The 17500-nt window shown below is 44.9% G+C and overlaps 1 protein-coding gene across 2 annotated transcripts in view; it reads right to left on the bottom strand.

Annotated features, from left to right (window-relative positions):
- Positions 1–11758, bottom strand: part of LOC143286612 (glutamate receptor ionotropic, kainate 3-like) — a 55396-nt gene extending 43638 nt beyond the window's left edge. Inside the window, exons 1-2 of one of the 2 annotated variants that reach the window (XM_076594249.1) lie at positions 10858–11758; positions 6054–6242 (exon numbers count right to left, since the gene is read on the bottom strand). In XM_076594249.1, coding sequence (XP_076450364.1) covers positions 6054–6204 — 151 coding nt within the window. In that variant the 5' untranslated portion in view covers positions 6205–6242; positions 10858–11758. The remainder of the gene's footprint in view (positions 1–6053; positions 6243–10857) is intronic. The other variant, XM_076594250.1, reaches the window with a different exon arrangement.
- Between the last annotated feature and the right edge of the window lie 5742 nt (positions 11759–17500).

Here is a 17500-nt window from a genome sequence, read left to right as displayed (position 1 = left end):
GGCTGGATTGGGTTGGGCTGGGTTGCGTTGGCTGTGCATGTTGTGTTGTGTCGGCGGGTTTTGTTGGGTTGGGTTGGGTTAAGCTGGGTTGGGTTGTGTTGCGTTGGGTTAAATCGCGTTGGGTTGGGTTGGCTGTGTTGGGTTGGATTGGGATGGGATAGGTTGTGTTGCGTTGTGTTGGGTGGGCTGGTTTGGGTTGTGTTGGTTGTGTTGGGTTGTGTTGTGTTGCGCTGTGTTGGTTGGCTGGGTTGTGTTGTGTTGTGTTGGCTGTGTTGGGTTGGATTAGGATGGGATAGGTTGTGCTGCGTTGTGTTGGTTTGGGCTGTGTTGTGTTGTGTTGTGTTGGTTTGAGTTGTGTTGTGTTGGGTTGGATTCGGTTGGCTGTGTTGTGTTGGGTTGTGTTGGCTGTGTCATTTATGCTGTACTGCACTGTACCTCAGACACAGCACATTTCTTGGGGCTGTCCTCACTGTGGAGAGTGTTTGGTCCCATTGTCCGGCAGTGTTGATGTCTGTGACACTGCTGTTTGGTGTTACTGTCCCGCAGTGTTGATGTCTGTAACACTGCTGTGTGGTGTTACTGTGTGACAGTGTTGATGTCTGTAACACTGCTGTTTGGTGTTACTGTCTGACAGTGTTGATGTCTGTAACACTGCTGTTTGGTGTTACTGTCCAACAGTGTTGATGTCTGTAACACTGCTGTTTGGTGTTACTGTCCGGCAGTGTTGATGTCTGTAACACTGCTGTTTGGTGTTACTGTCCAACAGTGTTGATGTCTGTAACACTGCTGTTTGGTGTTACTGTCTGGCAGTGTTGATGTCTGTAACACTGCTGTTTGATGTTACTGTCTGACAGTGTTGATGTCTGTAACACTGCTGTTTGGTGTTACTGTTCGGCAGTGTTGATGTCTGTAACACTGCTGTTTGGTGTTACTGTCTGGCAGTGTTGATGTCTGTAACACTGCTGTTTGATGTTACTGTCTGACAGTGTTGATGTCTGTAACACTGCTGTTTGGTGTTACTGTCTCACAGTGTTGATGTCTGTAACACTGCTGTTTGGTGTTACTGTCTCACAGTGTTGATGTCTGTAACACTGCTGTTTGGTGTTACTGTCTCACAGTGTTGATGTCTGTAACACTGCTGGTTGGTGTTACTGTCTCACAGTGTTGATGTCTGTAACACTGCTGTTTGGTGTTACTGTCTGACAGTGTTGATGTCTGTAACACTGCTGTTTGATGTTACTGTCCGACAGTGTTGATGTCTGTAACACTGCTGTTTGGTGTTACTGTCTCACAGTGTTGATGTCTGTAACACTGCTGTTTGGTGTTACTGTCTCACAGTGTTGATGTCTGTAACACTGCTGTTTGGTGTTACTGTCTGACAGTGTTGATGTCTGTAACACTGCTGTTTGGTGTTACTGTCTGACAGTGTTGATGTCTGTAACACTGCTGTTTGGTGTTACTGTCTGACAGTGTTGATGTCTGTAACACTGCTGTTTGGTGTTACTGTCTGACAGTGTTGATGTCTGTAACACTGCTGTTTGGTGTTACTGTCCAACAGTGTTGATGTCTGTAACACTGCTGTTTGGTGTTACTGTCCAACAGTGTTGATGTCTGTAACACTGCTGTTTGGTGTTACTGTCTGGCAGTGTTGATGTCTGTAACACTGCTGTTTGGTGTTACTGTCCGGCAGTGTTGATGTCTGTAACACTGCTGTTTGGTGTTACTGTGTGACAGTGTTGATGTCTGTAACACTGCTGTTTGGTGTTACTGTGTGACAGTGTTGATGTCTGTAACACTGCTGTTTGGTGTTACTGTCTGACAGTGTTGATGTCTGTAACACTGCTGTTTGGTGTTACTGTCTGGCAGTGTTGATGTCTGTAACACTGCTGTTTGGTGTTACTGTCCGGCAGTGTTGATGTCTGTAACACTGCTGTTTGGTGTTACTGTCCAACAGTGTTGATGTCTGTAACACTGCTGTTTGGTGTTACTGTCCAACAGTGTTGATGTCTGTAACACTGCTGTTTGGTGTTACTGTGTGACAGTGTTGATGTCTGTAACACTGCTGTTTGGTGTTACTGTGTGACAGTGTTGATGTCTGTAACACTGCTGTTTGGTGTTACTGTCCAACAGTGTTGATGTCTGTAACACTGCTGTTTGGTGTTACTGTGTGACAGTGTTGATGTCTGTAACACTGCTGTTTGGTGTTACTGTGTGGCAGTGTTGATGTCTGTAACGCTGCTGTTTGGTGTTACTGTCCGGCAGTGTTGATGTCTGTAACACTGCTGTTTGGTGTTACTGTCCGGCAGTGTTGATGTCTGTAACACTGCTGTTTGGTGTTACTGTCCAACAGTGTTGATGTCTGTAACACTGCTGTTTGGTGTTACTGTCTGACAGTGTTGATGTATGTAACACTGCTGTTTGGTGTTACTGTGTGACAGTGTTGATGTCTGTAACACTGCTGTTTGGTGTTACTGTGTGACAGTGTTGATGTCTGTAACACTGCTGTTTGGTGTTACTTTGTGACAGTGTTGATGTCTGTAACACTGCTGTTTGGTGTTACTGTCCAACAGTGTTGATGTCTGTAACACTGCTGTTTGGTGTTACTGTCTGACAGTGTTGATGTCTGTAACACTGCTGTTTGGTGTTACTGTCTGACAGTGTTGATGTATGTAACACTGCTGTTTGGTGTTACTGTCCAGCAGTGTTGATGTCTGTAACACTGCTGTTTGGTGTTACTGTCTGGCAGTGTTGATGTCTGTAACACTGCTGTTTGGTGTTACTGTCTGGCAGTGTTGATGTCTGTAACACTGCTGTTTGGTGTTACTGTCTGACAGTGTTGATGTCTGTAACACTGCTGTTTGGTGTTACTGTGTGACAGTGTTGATGTCTGTAACACTGCTGTTTGGTGTTACTGTCTGACAGTGTTGATGTCTGTAACACTGCTGTTTGGTGTTACTGTGTGGCAGTGTTGATGTCTGTAACACTGCTGTTTGGTGTTACTGTCTGGCAGTGTTGATGTCTGTAACACTGCTGTTTGGTGTTACTGTCTAACAGTGTTGATGTCTGTAACACTGCTGTTTGATGTTACTGTCTGACAGTGTTGACGTCTGTAACTGTGCTGTTTGGTGTTACTGTCCAGCAGTGTTGATGTCTGTAACACTGCTGTTTGGTGTTACTGTCCGGCAGTGTTGATGTCTGTAACACTGCTGTTTGGTGTTACTGTCCGGCAGTGTTGATGTCTGTAACACTGCTGTTTGGTGTTACTGTCTCGCAGTGTTGATGTCTGTAACACTGCTGTTTGGTGTTACTGTGTGACAGTGTTGATGTCTGTAACACTGCTGTTTGGTGTTACTGTGTGACAGTGTTGATGTCTGTAACACTGCTGTTTGGTGTTACTGTCCAACAGTGTTGATGTCTGTAACACTGCTGTTTGGTGTTACTGTGTGACAGTGTTGATGTCTGTAACACTGCTGTTTGGTGTTACTGTCTGACAGTGTTGATGTCTGTAACACTGCTGTTTGGTGTTACTGTCCAACAGTGTTGATGTCTGTAACACTGCTGTTTGGTGTTACTGTCTGGCAGTGTTGATGTCTGTAACACTGCTGTTTGGTGTTACTGTCCAGCAGTGTTCATGTCTGTAACACTGCTGTTTGGTGTTACTGTCTGACAGTGTTGATGTCTGTAACACTGCTGTTTGGTGTTACTGTGTGACAGTGTTGATGTCTGTAACACTGCTGTTTGGTGTTACTGTGTGACAGTGTTGATGTCTGTAACACTGCTGTTTGGTGTTACTGTCTGACAGTGTTGATGTCTGTAACACTGCTGTTTGGTGTTACTGTCCAGCAGTGTTCATGTCTGTAACACTGCTGTTTGGTGTTACTGTCCAGCAGTGTTCATGTCTGTAACACTGCTGTTTGATGTTACTGTCTGGCAGTGTTGATGTCTGTAACACTGCTGTTTGATGTTACTGTGTGACAGTGTTGATGTCTGTAACACTGCTGTTTGGTGTTACTGTCTGGCAGTGTTGATGTCTGTAACACTGCTGTTTGGTGTTACTGTCTGACAGTGTTGATGTCTGTAACACTGCTGTTTGGTGTTACTGTCTGACAGTGTTGATGTCTGTAACACTGCTGTTTGGTGTTACTGTCTGACAGTGTTGATGTCTGTAACACTGCTGTTTGATGTTACTGTGTGACAGTGTTGATGTCTGTAACACTGCTGTTTGATGTTACTGTGTGACAGTGTTGATGTCTGTAACACTGCTGTTTGGTGTTACTGTCTGACAGTGTTGATGTCTGTAACACTGCTGTTTGATGTTACTGTCCAACAGTGTTGATGTCTGTAACACTGCTGTTTGATGTTACTGTCCGGCAGTGTTGATGTCTGTAACACTGCTGTTTGGTGTTACTGTGTGACAGTGTTGATGTCTGTAACACTGCTGTTTGGTGTTACTGTCTAACAGTGTTGATGTCTGTAACACTGCTGTTTGGTGTTACTGTGTGGCAGTGTTGATGTCTGTAACACTGCTGTTTGGTGTTACTGTGTGGCAGTGTTGATGTCTGTAACACTGCTGTTTGGTGTTACTGTGTGGCAGTGTTGATGTCTGTAACACTGCTGTTTGATGTTACTGTGTGACAGTGTTGATGTCTGTAACACTGCTGTTTGGTGTTACTGTGTGACAGTGTTGATGTCTGTAACACTGCTGTTTGGTGTTACTGTCTGACAGTGTTGATGTCTGTAACACTGCTGTTTGGTGTTACTGTCTGACAGTGTTGATGTCTGTAACACTGCTGTTTGGTGTTACTGTCTGGCAGTGTTGATGTCTGTAACACTGCTGTTTGGTGTTACTGTCCAACAGTGTTGATGTCTGTAACACTGCTGTTTGGTGTTACTGTTCGGCAGTGTTGATGTTTGTAACAGTTACTGACAGCAAGGTATGTCATGATGCCCAACACTTTACAGTTACTGACAGCAAGGTATGTCATGATGCCCGACACTTTGACACACAGTGACACACTCACCAGTGGCAACAGACACACAGTGACACACTCACCAATGGCAACAGACACACAGTGACACACTCACCAATGGCAACAGACACACAGTGACACACTCACCAATGGCAACAGACACAGTGACACACTCACCAATGGCAACAGACACACAGTGACACACTCACCAATGGCAACAGACACACAGTGACACACTCACCAATGGCAACAGACACACAGTGACACACTCACCAGTGGCAACAATAACAGTGACACACTCACCAATGGCAACAGACACAGTGACACACTCACCAGTGGCAACAATCACAGTGACACACTCACCAATGGCAACAGACACAGTGACACACTCACCAATGGCAACAGACACACTGTGACACACTCACCAATGGCAACAGGCACACAGTGACACACTCACCAATGGCAAGAGACATACAGTGACACACTCACCAGTGGCAACAATCACAGTGACACACTCACCAGTGGCAACAATCACAGTGACACACTCACCAATGGCAACAGACACAGTGACACACTCACCAGTGGCAACAATCACAGTGACACACTCACCAATGGCAACAGACACACAGTGACACACTCACCAATGGCAACAGACACACAGTGACACACTCACCAATGGCAACAGACACACAGTGACACACTCACCAATGGCAACAGACACACTGTGACACACTCACCAATGGCAACAGACACACAGTGACACACTCACCAATGGCAACAGACACACAGTGACACACTCACCAGTGGCAACAATCACAGTGACACACTCACCAATGGCAACAGACACACAGTGGCACACTCACCAATGGCAACAGACACACAGTGACACACTCACCAATGGCAACAGGCACACAGTGACACACTCACCAATGGCAAGAGACATACAGTGACACACTCACCAGTGGCAACAATCACAGTGACACACTCACCAATGGCAACAGACACAGTGACACACTCACCAATGGCAACAGACACACAGTGGCACACTCACCAATGGCAACAGGCACACAGTGACACACTCACCAATGGCCAGCTTGTACACCTTGCCCTCCTCCGTTTGATGACAGCGACCCTGCACCCCCTGCATCCTCAGTGACGTCATCACCACCGTCATCACCACCGTCATCACCGTCATCATCACTCCCCCTGCCTGGCGCCTCTTGGTCTTCATCATTGTGCTGTCACTCCGGGTCAGTGCTGCCTTCTGTCTGTCTGTCACACAGGTAGAGCAAAAATAAGTGCAAAGTGGAAAACCACACATCTGTCCAGACACACACACACACACACACACACACACACACACAACCTTCACCTTCACCTTCACCTCTCCCGTAGTCTGGGTTCAGACCGTTGGGGCACCGCTGCTGACCTGGCCACCACCCCTCTCCACTCTTCACGGTTTTCTGATTTCCTCAGGGCGTCACCGAGCGTCAAGCCTGTCCACCCCCGGATGTTGTCTTCCCATCTCTTCTGCCGTCCTCTCCTTCTGCCTCCTTGTACGGTGCCTTGCAGGAACGTTTTGGCAAGACCAGATGATCGGGAGATGTGTCCATACCACCTAAGTTTGCGTTTTTTCACTATGGACAGAAGGTCTTCGTAGGGTCCAATACTTTGCTTGATTCTGTTCTTCACTTCCGTGTTAGTGATGTGGTCTCTGTAGGAGATGCCAAGTAGTCTACGAAAGCATCTCATCTCGACAGCTTGGATTCTTCTCTCGATGTCCGCAGTCAGGGTCCAAGTCTCGCAGGCGTAGAGCAATATTGATATAACCAGGGAACGCATCAGTCTGATTTTTGAGCTGAGAGCGATGTTTTTGTTGTTCCAGATGGTGTTCAGCTTGTTGAGTGCCATTGTTGTTTGGGCAATTCTCGAGAGTACTTCTGGTTTAGATCCTTCATCTGACACGATTGCTCCCAGATATTTGAAGCTGTGGACTGTTTTAAGCTTTTCGTCGTTGACTTTGATGTCAATGCTGATGCCGTTGGTGTTGTTAGTCATCAGTTTGGTTTTCTTTGCACTGATTTGCATTCCATACGATGTGGAGGCTTTGTCTAGATGTTTGACCAGGCTTGCCAGTTCTTCTTCTTTCCCAGCCAGTCCATCAATGTCGTCGGCAAAACGTAGGTTTGTGATTGTTCTGCCGCCTATGCTGACTGTTCCTACATGCTCTTCCAGTGCGTCAGTCATTATTCTTTCTAAGAAGATGTTGAAGAGTGTTGGGGAGAGTAGACAGCCTTGACACACAAACAAACCAACAAACAAACACACTCACACACACACACACACACACAAACAAACAAACAAACACACACACATATATATATACATTAGTACCCTTTTTTCCAAAAAAATAATTTATATCAAAACGTTTTAAAGCCCGAAGAATCAACACAAGTCAAAAGCATGTTATTTGTCCAGCGTGAGCAGCGGAGAACGAAGAGATGAGGGAGACTTCACTCAGCCGGGTCAGCGACGGCTTTGAGGCCAGCAATGAAATGTCACAGTGCATTGGACAGCACTGCTTACTGCAGCCATCAGCTCCTGGCCAGCCACCAAAACACAGGGGGGGGGGGGGGGGGGGGGGCACCACTATCCTCCCTCTTGGCATCGTTTAGTTTCTGTGATGCAGCTCTATGGGCTCCCTCACACACACACACACACACACACACACACACACACACACACACACACACACACACAAGCGCACACACACACACACACTCACAAACGCACGCACGCACGCACACACGCACACACACACACACGCACACACGCATATATATTGTATTGTATTTCTCTTTTTACTCACGACAGATTTCTCTGTGTGAAATTCGGGCTGCTGTGTATATACATACATACATGCTGCCATACATACACACACACTCACACACAGGACTCCAAAATTCTTTTACATTTAGCGACATCTCTCGTAAGATCAAGATTGTCCTACGGTCAAGAAATCTTTTCTGCTCCGCCGACGTTTCTAAAGAAGCTGCGAATAATTGACAGTAAAGTTGAGAAACTGACTTTAAGGGTACCTGTGCATACTAAGACCTCATAAGCCTATAAGCGTGCGGGTATTCTACCACGAGATGAAATCAGAAAATTAAGTTCTGCTAAATACATTTTGAGATGAACAGCAGTGGATGATTTTGAGGAATTAAATAGTAGGTCTGATATTGATTTTCCAAAAAAAAGCACAAAATAATTCAAATCTACAAACCATTCGCACATATGTGTCAGATATTTCAAATTCTTCAGACATTGATTTGCATGATATGGCACCTCGTGTTCTGGTGCCACCTGCCCCTCCCTGGGAGTTAACAAAAGCAAACGTCAACATATGTGCTTCTGACACAACAAAAGGAGAATCTCCACATATAATAGCAGCATCTGTCAGAATTGAATTAGAAGAAAAGTTTTATTATCATTTAAAAGTTTACACTGATGGCTCGGTCCTGGATGATAGCAGTGCTTTTGTCATTCATGACCTAAAAACAGAAAAATCCTATTATTTAGGTAAGGGACATTCAATTTTTACAGCTGAATTGGTGGCAATCCTTATGGCTTTAAATCATCTTGCTGATGTACCAATCATAGTAAGTAATATCCTATTTTGTGTTGATTCTCAATCTGTTTTAAAAAGTTTGCTCCTTTTTGAGAATAATCAAAGAGAAGATTTATTGTTTGAAATTAGGTATTTATTGCACTCCCTATTTTGTGAAGGGTACAAATGTTGATTTTTGTTGGATACCACCCCACACTGGATTCCGTTATAACGACCAAGCAGACAGGGCAGCAAAAAGGGGAGCAAAGAATCACATAGATAGTATAAAAGTATAATGCCCATTGTCATACAAGGAAATAAGCAATATACTAGAAAGAGACTTTTATAGGTGCTTGAATTCAAGTCTAAAATCTCGTCAGTTGACTCTCTCAGACTTTGGTCCGATTCGCAGACCAATTATGAGTTTAGCTCTCAGACTATTATCAAATTCATTACGGACCAAGTATTGTTCTAATGTCAAGTGCATATGCTTTAGTAACCTGACAATTAAGCATATAAGTTTTTACTGTAGCTTGATGAAGCCTTATGTACACGAAAGTGTGTCTACACAAGTGATTAAGAACGTTGATGTTTTTGACTTTTTGCATTCATTATCAGTTGTTTCGCTTGTCAATTTAACGACTTTTCTTTTACGAAGTCCTTTAAGTAATTTCCTGTAATTGTATTTAGAATGTTTTTTTTGTTTTGTTTTTTGTTTTTTTGTTTTCAAATTTCACCCACATTTCACCCTCATTTGCTCAGTTTCCCCCAACTCTCCATTCATTCACATCTCCCACCCCTTCTGACCGATAATACTCAAATGTATTCATAAATACTTTAACAAAATTTCTTCAATCACAGATCTATGTGACGGGACATTAAACTAAAATTCCTCTTCCTCACACACATATACACATACAAACACACACAACACACATACATTCGCGCGCGCACACACACACACACACTGTCTCTCTCTGTGTGTGTGTCTCTGTCTCTCTCTCTCTGTCTGTCTCTCTCTATCTCTCTGTCACACACACACACACACACACACACACACACACACACACACACACACACACACACACAAGCAAGCAAACAAACAAACAAACAAACGAACGAACAAGACTGATAATGCTGTTAAGTTCAATTCAGATCAGTTCTACTCAAGGACGCGTCAATTCGTTCAGTAAAAAAAATCAACATATCTGCTAAGCAGATGCCTGACCAGCAGCGTAACCCAATGCACTTGGTCAGGCAATGAGGGAAACGTGATTGAGAATGGGGACACATGGTTTATCTAAGTCAGGCATCCAGAGAAAAAATCACGTGATTGAGAATGGGGACACATGGTTTATCTAAGTCAGGCATCCAGAGAAAAAATCACGTGAGTGAGAATGGGGACACATGGTTTATCTAAGTTAGGCATCGAGAGAAAAAATCACGTGAGTGAGAATGGGGACACATGGTTTATCTAAGTCAGGCATCGAGAGAAAAAAATCACGTGATTGAGAATAGGGACACATGGTTTATCTAAGTCAGGCATCGAGAGAAAAAAATCACGTGATTGAGAATGGGGACACATGGTTTATCTAAGTCAGGCATCCAGAGAAAAAATCACGTGATTGAGAATGGGGACACATGGTTTATCTAAGTCAGGAATCGAGAGAAAAAATCACGTGATTGAGAATGGGGACACATGGTTTATCTAAGTCAGGCATCGAGAGAAAAAATCACGTGATTGAGAATGGGGACACATGGTTTATCTAAGTCAGGCATCGAGAGAAAAAATCACGTGATTGAGAATGGGGAAATATGGTTTATCTAAACGGGAAAACAACAACGACGATATTTATCATTGGGTTTCAAAACAAAAAAGGTATCTTCCACAGGACAATAATGACCCCCAATTTTTTTGTTCATTTTAGCTTGTCACAATGGCGAACAGTAGGTGAACATGACTGCCACATTTTAGATAATTTATCAAGTAAATAGATAATAAAAATGAATAAATAAATAATCCAAGGTTTCTTTTCATTTGGGTAATGACGTCCTTGAAGCAAATAAATATTAGCGACGACAATTATTTGCGAGAACATTATCCATGTCACCTTGAAAGGTAAAGCTCTTTTGAGGGGTGAACAGGATATCAGATGCAATACATCTCTGACATATTTCTCTTTTGGGGCTGTGAGGGTGGGTGATGGGGCATGGGTATGGGTGTGGGGCGTATAGGTACTGAAACCCAATTCCTTGAACTGAAGAAAACGAATACTGTACCTTCCCACGGTCTCTGCTGCCTGTAGGGGACGTCTGGAACCAAAGAAAAAAAAGAAGAAAAGAGGGAGAATAAAACCAGCTGAACACTCTTCAAATCCTCCTTGTCCCTAGAAAGCTGGCGGCTCTGACACTTCCGGTCCACCTTTGAAGTGGAGTTTAATGACCTTTGATCACGTTGTTCAGGAATGGGTTAGGTGAAGGTCACTTTGTTCTGGGTGAGGTGAAGGTCACGTTGTTCTGGGCGAGGTGAAGGTCACGTTGTTCTGGGCTGTGTGAAGGTCACGTTTTTCAGGGCTGGGGTCATGGTTAGGTGAAGGTCACGTTGTTCAAGAGAGTGACTCCTCAGTGTCTGACCGGGTGGGAAGTCAGCCTGGCGTTCCGAAGGGAGACCCTGGCTGCTACATGTGGGGGAATTCCTGGTTGTTCTGGTGTTCTGAAGGGAGATCCTGGCTGCTACATGTGGGGGAATCCTGGTTGTTCTGATGTTCTGAAGGGAGACCCTGCCTGCTACATGTGGGGGAATCCTGGTTGTTCTTCTGGTGTTCCGAAGGGAGACCCTGGCTGCTACATGTGGGGGAATTCCTGGTTGTTCCTACGGCGTTCGGAGCCGGAAGGCGCACTTGTCGACGCCTTATTTCACTGGTGAGGTGTTGGCATGTGTCCGATGCTTCTTATACCAACATTCCCCACCACCTAAAAACACCAAGCAAGAAAATAAAATACATGAAAAAATCCAGAGGAACAACCATGGATGATAAGAAGACACAAGAACAAACGTATTATTTCAGGTTTTTTCGTTACGAATTGTGAAATGAGCGGTGTTCTCACAAAGTCAATCACGTCACAGGGTATGACTGAGAGTGATAAGGCTCTGTAAGGAACCGGCCCCAAATGAGCGCCGCTTGATTTGAAACGACCGGAGGCATTGGCTGCTGGAGGCGCGGAGAGGAGGCAGAGTGTGTGTCAAATGGCACAACGGCCCGGACCCCCCACCTTCCCGCCACTCCTTCCCCACCTGCCCCCCTCCCCCTCACAGCGTCACGTGCTCAGAGGGAGGGAGGGGGAAGGGGGATGGAGGGGGTGGGTGGGTGGTGGTGGTGAGGGAGGCACAGGAAAAGCCGTGGGTTTGATAATGCTATCTCTGTGCGTGTGCGCTTGGTCTCCTGTTTCCGTCTGCGTGCACTATTTCTGTCTGTATGTCTGTCTGTCTGTGTCTGTCTGTCTCTCCCACTCTCTCCCCCTCCCCCCCTCTCTCTCTCATCCCCCCCCCCCCCTCTCTCTCTCTCTCTGCCCGGACTTGACAAGGAAGGGATGGTGGTGATGATATGCTATCCAGCAGAGCTGTGTGTCCCGGCAGGTTGTTCCATAATACATCAGTTAATGAGGGCAGGCTGTTGGGGTGGCTGGGGACCAGGCTTGTTTACCTCCCCTGCACATCTCGCGCACCCTTCAAACCCCCGCCCGTACCCCCCCCCCCCCCCCTCTGCCCCCCCCGCACCCCTGCCCCCCTCAACCCCCCTTCCCCAGTGCATTGCGCAAAAACTGGACCGTCTGTTGCCCGCTCAATGATGCTGTGTCAGATAGGTCGAACGACTGTGGGCGACATTTGAAACCCCTTGCAGCCTCACACATCGCGTAGGTCATGTCTCCAGAAACAATTCCGGTGAGCTGTAGGAATGTCAACCGCGAGACACGCTCGTGCCCCCGAAAGGGCAGGTCTCTGTGGGTGCATCATCTGTGTGTATCAATGGTGGTAGGGACTTTACTACAGTCATGTAGCCTGGGTAGTTATGATGATGGTAAAGTGCTGTGTGTATCAATGGTGGTAGGGACTTTACTACAGTCATGTAGGCTGGGTAGTTATGATGATGGTAAAGTGCTGTGTGTATCATGGGTGGTAGGGACTTTACTACAGTCATGTAGCCTGGGTAGTTATAATGATGGTAAAGTGCTGTGTGTATCATGGGTGGTAGGGACTTTACTACAGTCATGTAGCCTGGGTAGTTATAATGATGGTAAAGTGCTGTGTGTATCATGGGTGGTAGGGACTTTACTACAGTCATGTAGGCTGGGTAGTTATAATGATGGTAAAGTGCTGTGTGTATCATGGGTGGTAGGGACTTTACTACAGTCATGTTGGCTGGGTAGTTATGATGATGGTAAAGTGCTGTGTGTGTCATGGGTGGTAGGGACTTTACTACAGTCATGTTGGCTGGGTAGTTATGATGATGGTAAAGTGCTGTGTGTATCATGGGTGGTAGGGACTTTACTACAGTCATGTAGGCTGTGTAGTTATAATGATGGCAAAGTGCTGTGTGTATCAATGGTGGTAGGGACTTTACTACAGTCATGTAGCCTGGGTAGTTATAATGATGGTAAAGTGCTGTGTGTGTCATGGGTGGTAGGGACTTTACTACAGTCATGTAACCTGTGTAGTTATAAAGATGGCAAAGTGCTGTGTGTATCATGGGTGGTAGGGACTTTACTACAGTCATGTAGCCTGGGTAGTTATAATGATGGTAAAGTGCTGTGTGTATCATGGGTGGTAGGGACTTTACTACAGTCATGTTGGCTGGGTAGTTATAATGATGGTAAAGTGCTGTGTGTATCATGGGTGGTAGGGACTTTACTACAGTCATGTAGGCTGGGTAGTTATAATGATGGTAAAGTGCTGTGTGTATCATGGGTGGTAGGGGCTTTACTACAGTCATGTTGGCTGGTTAGTTATGATGATGGTAAAGTGCTGTGTGTGTCATGGGTGGTAGGGACTTTACTACAGTCATGTAGGCTGGGTAGTTATAATGATGGTAAAGTGCTGTGTGTATCATGGGTGGTAGGGACTTTACTACAGTCATGTAGCCTGGGTAGTTATAATGATGGTAAAGTGCTGTGTGTATCATGGGTGGTAGGGACTTTACTACAGTCATGTAGCCTGTGTAGTTATAATGATGGTAAAGTGCTGTGTGTATCATGGGTGGTAGGGACTTTACTACAGTCATGTAGCCTGTGTAGTTATAATGATGGCAAAGTGCTGTGTGTATCATGGGTGGAAGGGACTTTACTACAGTCATGTAGCCTGGGTAGTTATAATGATGGTAAAGTGCTGTGTGTATCATGGGTGGTAGGGACTTTACTACAGTCATGTAGCCTGGGTAGTTATAATGATGGTAAAGTGCTGTGTGTATCATGGGTGGTAGGGGCTTTACTACAGTCATGTTGGCTGGGTAGTTATGATGATGGTAAAGTGCTGTGTGTGTCATGGGTGGTAGGGACTTTACTACAGTCATGTTGGCTGGGTAGTTATGATGATGGTAAAGTGCTGTGTGTGTCATGGGTGGTAGGGACTTTACTACAGTCATGTAGGCTGTGTAGTTATAATGATGGCAAAGTGCTGTGTGTATCAATGGTGGTAGGGACTTTACTACAGTCATGTAGCCTGGGTAGTTATAATGATGGTAAAGTGCTGTGTGTGTCATGGGTGGTAGGGACTTTACTACAGTCATGTAACCTGTGTAGTTATAAAGATGGCAAAGTGCTGTGTGTATCATGGGTGGTAGGGACTTTACTACAGTCATGTAGCCTGGGTAGTTATAATGATGGTAAAGTGCTGTGTGTATCATGGGTGGTAGGGACTTTACTACAGTCATGTTGGCTGGGTAGTTATAATGATGGTAAAGTGCTGTGTGTATCATGGGTGGTAGGGACTTTACTACAGTCATGTAGGCTGGGTAGTTATAATGATGGTAAAGTGCTGTGTGTATCATGGGTGGTAGGGGCTTTACTACAGTCATGTTGGCTGGTTAGTTATGATGATGGTAAAGTGCTGTGTGTGTCATGGGTGGTAGGGACTTTACTACAGTCATGTAGGCTGGGTAGTTATAATGATGGTAAAGTGCTGTGTGTATCATGGGTGGTAGGGACTTTACTACAGTCATGTAGCCTGGGTAGTTATAATGATGGTAAAGTGCTGTGTGTATCATGGGTGGTAGGGACTTTACTACAGTCATGTAGGCTGGGTAGTTATAATGATGGTAAAGTGCTGTGTGTATCATGGGTGGTAGGGACTTTACTACAGTCATGTAACCTGTGTAGTTATAAAGATGGCAAAGTGCTGTGTGTATCATGGGTGGTAGGGACTTTACTACAGTCATGTAACCTGGGTAGTTATAATGATGGTAAAGTGCTGTGTGTATCATGGGTGGTAGGGACTTTACTACAGTCATGTAGCCTGGGTAGTTATAATGATGGTAAAGTCCTGTGTGTATCATGGGTGGTAGGGACTTTACTACAGTCATGTAGCCTGGGTAGTTATAATGATGGTAAAGTGCTGTGTGTATCATGGGTGGTAGGGACTTTACTACAGTCATGTTGGCTGTGTAGTTATAATGATGGTAAAGTGCTGTGTGTATCATGGGTGGTAGGGGCTTTACTACAGTCATGTAGCCTGTGTAGTTATAATGATGGTAAAGTGCTGTGTGTATCATGGGTGGTAGGGACTTTACTACAGTCATGTAACCTGTGTAGTTATAAAGATGGCAAAGTGCTGTGTGTATCATGGGTGGTAGGGACTTTACTACAGTCATGTAACCTGGGTAGTTATAATGATGGTAAAGTGCTGTGTGTATCATGGGTGGTAGGGACTTTACTACAGTCATGTAGCCTGGGTAGTTATAATGATGGTAAAGTCCTGTGTGTATCATGGGTGGTAGGGACTTTACTACAGTCATGTAGCCTGGGTAGTTATAATGATGGTAAAGTGCTGTGTGTATCATGGGTGGTAGGGACTTTACTACAGTCATGTAGGCTGGGTAGTTATAATGATGGTAAAGTGCTGTGTGTATCATGGGTGGTAGGGGCTTTACTACAGTCATGTTGGCTGGTTAGTTATGATGATGGTAAAGTGCTGTGTGTGTCATGGGTGGTAGGGACTTTACTACAGTCATGTAGGCTGGGTAGTTATAATGATGGTAAAGTGCTGTGTGTATCATGGGTGGTAGGGACTTTACTACAGTCATGTAGCCTGGGTAGTTATAATGATGGTAAAGTGCTGTGTGTATCATGGGTGGTAGGGACTTTACTACAGTCATGTAGGCTGGGTAGTTATAATGATGGTAAAGTGCTGTGTGTATCATGGGTGGTAGGGACTTTACTACAGTCATGTAACCTGTGTAGTTATAAAGATGGCAAAGTGCTGTGTGTATCATGGGTGGTAGGGACTTTACTACAGTCATGTAACCTGGGTAGTTATAATGATGGTAAAGTGCTGTGTGTATCATGGGTGGTAGGGACTTTACTACAGTCATGTAGCCTGGGTAGTTATAATGATGGTAAAGTCCTGTGTGTATCATGGGTGGTAGGGACTTTACTACAGTCATGTAGCCTGGGTAGTTATAATGATGGTAAAGTGCTGTGTGTATCATGGGTGGTAGGGACTTTACTACAGTCATGTTGGCTGTGTAGTTATAATGATGGTAAAGTGCTGTGTGTATCATGGGTGGTAGGGGCTTTACTACAGTCATGTAGCCTGTGTAGTTATAATGATGGTAAAGTGCTGTGTGTATCATGGGTGGTAGGGACTTTACTACAGTCATGTAACCTGTGTAGTTATAAAGATGGCAAAGTGCTGTGTGTATCATGGGTGGTAGGGACTTTACTACAGTCATGTAACCTGGGTAGTTATAATGATGGTAAAGTGCTGTGTGTATCATGGGTGGTAGGGACTTTACTACAGTCATGTAGCCTGGGTAGTTATAATGATGGTAAAGTCCTGTGTGTATCATGGGTGGTAGGGACTTTACTACAGTCATGTAGCCTGGGTAGTTATAATGATGGTAAAGTGCTGTGTGTATCATGGGTGGTAGGGACTTTACTACAGTCATGTAGCCTGGGTAGTTATAATGATGGTAAAGTGCTGTGTGTATCATGGGTGGTAGGGACTTTACTACAGTCATGTTGGCTGGGTAGTTATAATGATGGTAAAGTGCTGTGTGTATCATGGGTGGTAGGGGCTTTACTACAGTCATGTAGCCTGGGTAGTTATAATGATGGTAAAGTGCTGTGTGTATCAATGGTGGTAGGGACTTTACTACAGTCATGTTGGCTGGGTAGTTATGATGATGGTAAAGTGCTGTGTGTGTCATGGGTGGTAGGGGCTTTACTACAGTCATGTAGCCTGGGTAGTTATAATGATGGTAAAGTGCTGTGTGTATCATGGGTGGTAGGGGCTTTACTACAGTCATGTAGCCTGGGTAGTTATAATGATGGTAAAGTGCTGTGTGTATCATGGGTGGTAGGGACTTTACTACAGTCATGTTGGCTGGGTAGTTATAATGATGGTAAAGTGCTGTGTGTATCATGGGTGGTAGGGACTTTACTACAGTCATGTTGGCTGGGTAGTTATAATGATGGTAAAGTGCTGTGTGTATCATGGGTGGTAGGGGCTTTACTACAGTCATGTAGCCTGGGTAGTTATAATGATGGTAAAGTGCTGTGTGTATCATGGGTGGTAGGGACTTTACTACAGTCATGTTGGCTGGGTAGTTATGATGATGGTAAAGTGCTGTGTGTGTCATGGGTGGTAGGGGCTTTACTACAGTCATGTAGCCTGGGTAGTTATAATGATGGTAAAGTGCTGTGTGTATCA

The sequence above is a fragment of the Babylonia areolata genome, chromosome 10 (genome assembly GCF_041734735.1).
Source record: "Babylonia areolata isolate BAREFJ2019XMU chromosome 10, ASM4173473v1, whole genome shotgun sequence".
Lineage (NCBI taxonomy): Eukaryota > Metazoa > Mollusca > Gastropoda > Neogastropoda > Buccinidae > Babylonia > Babylonia areolata.
Note: the sequence above shows the minus strand (reverse complement) of the source record. Positions and strands in the feature narration are given on the sequence as shown.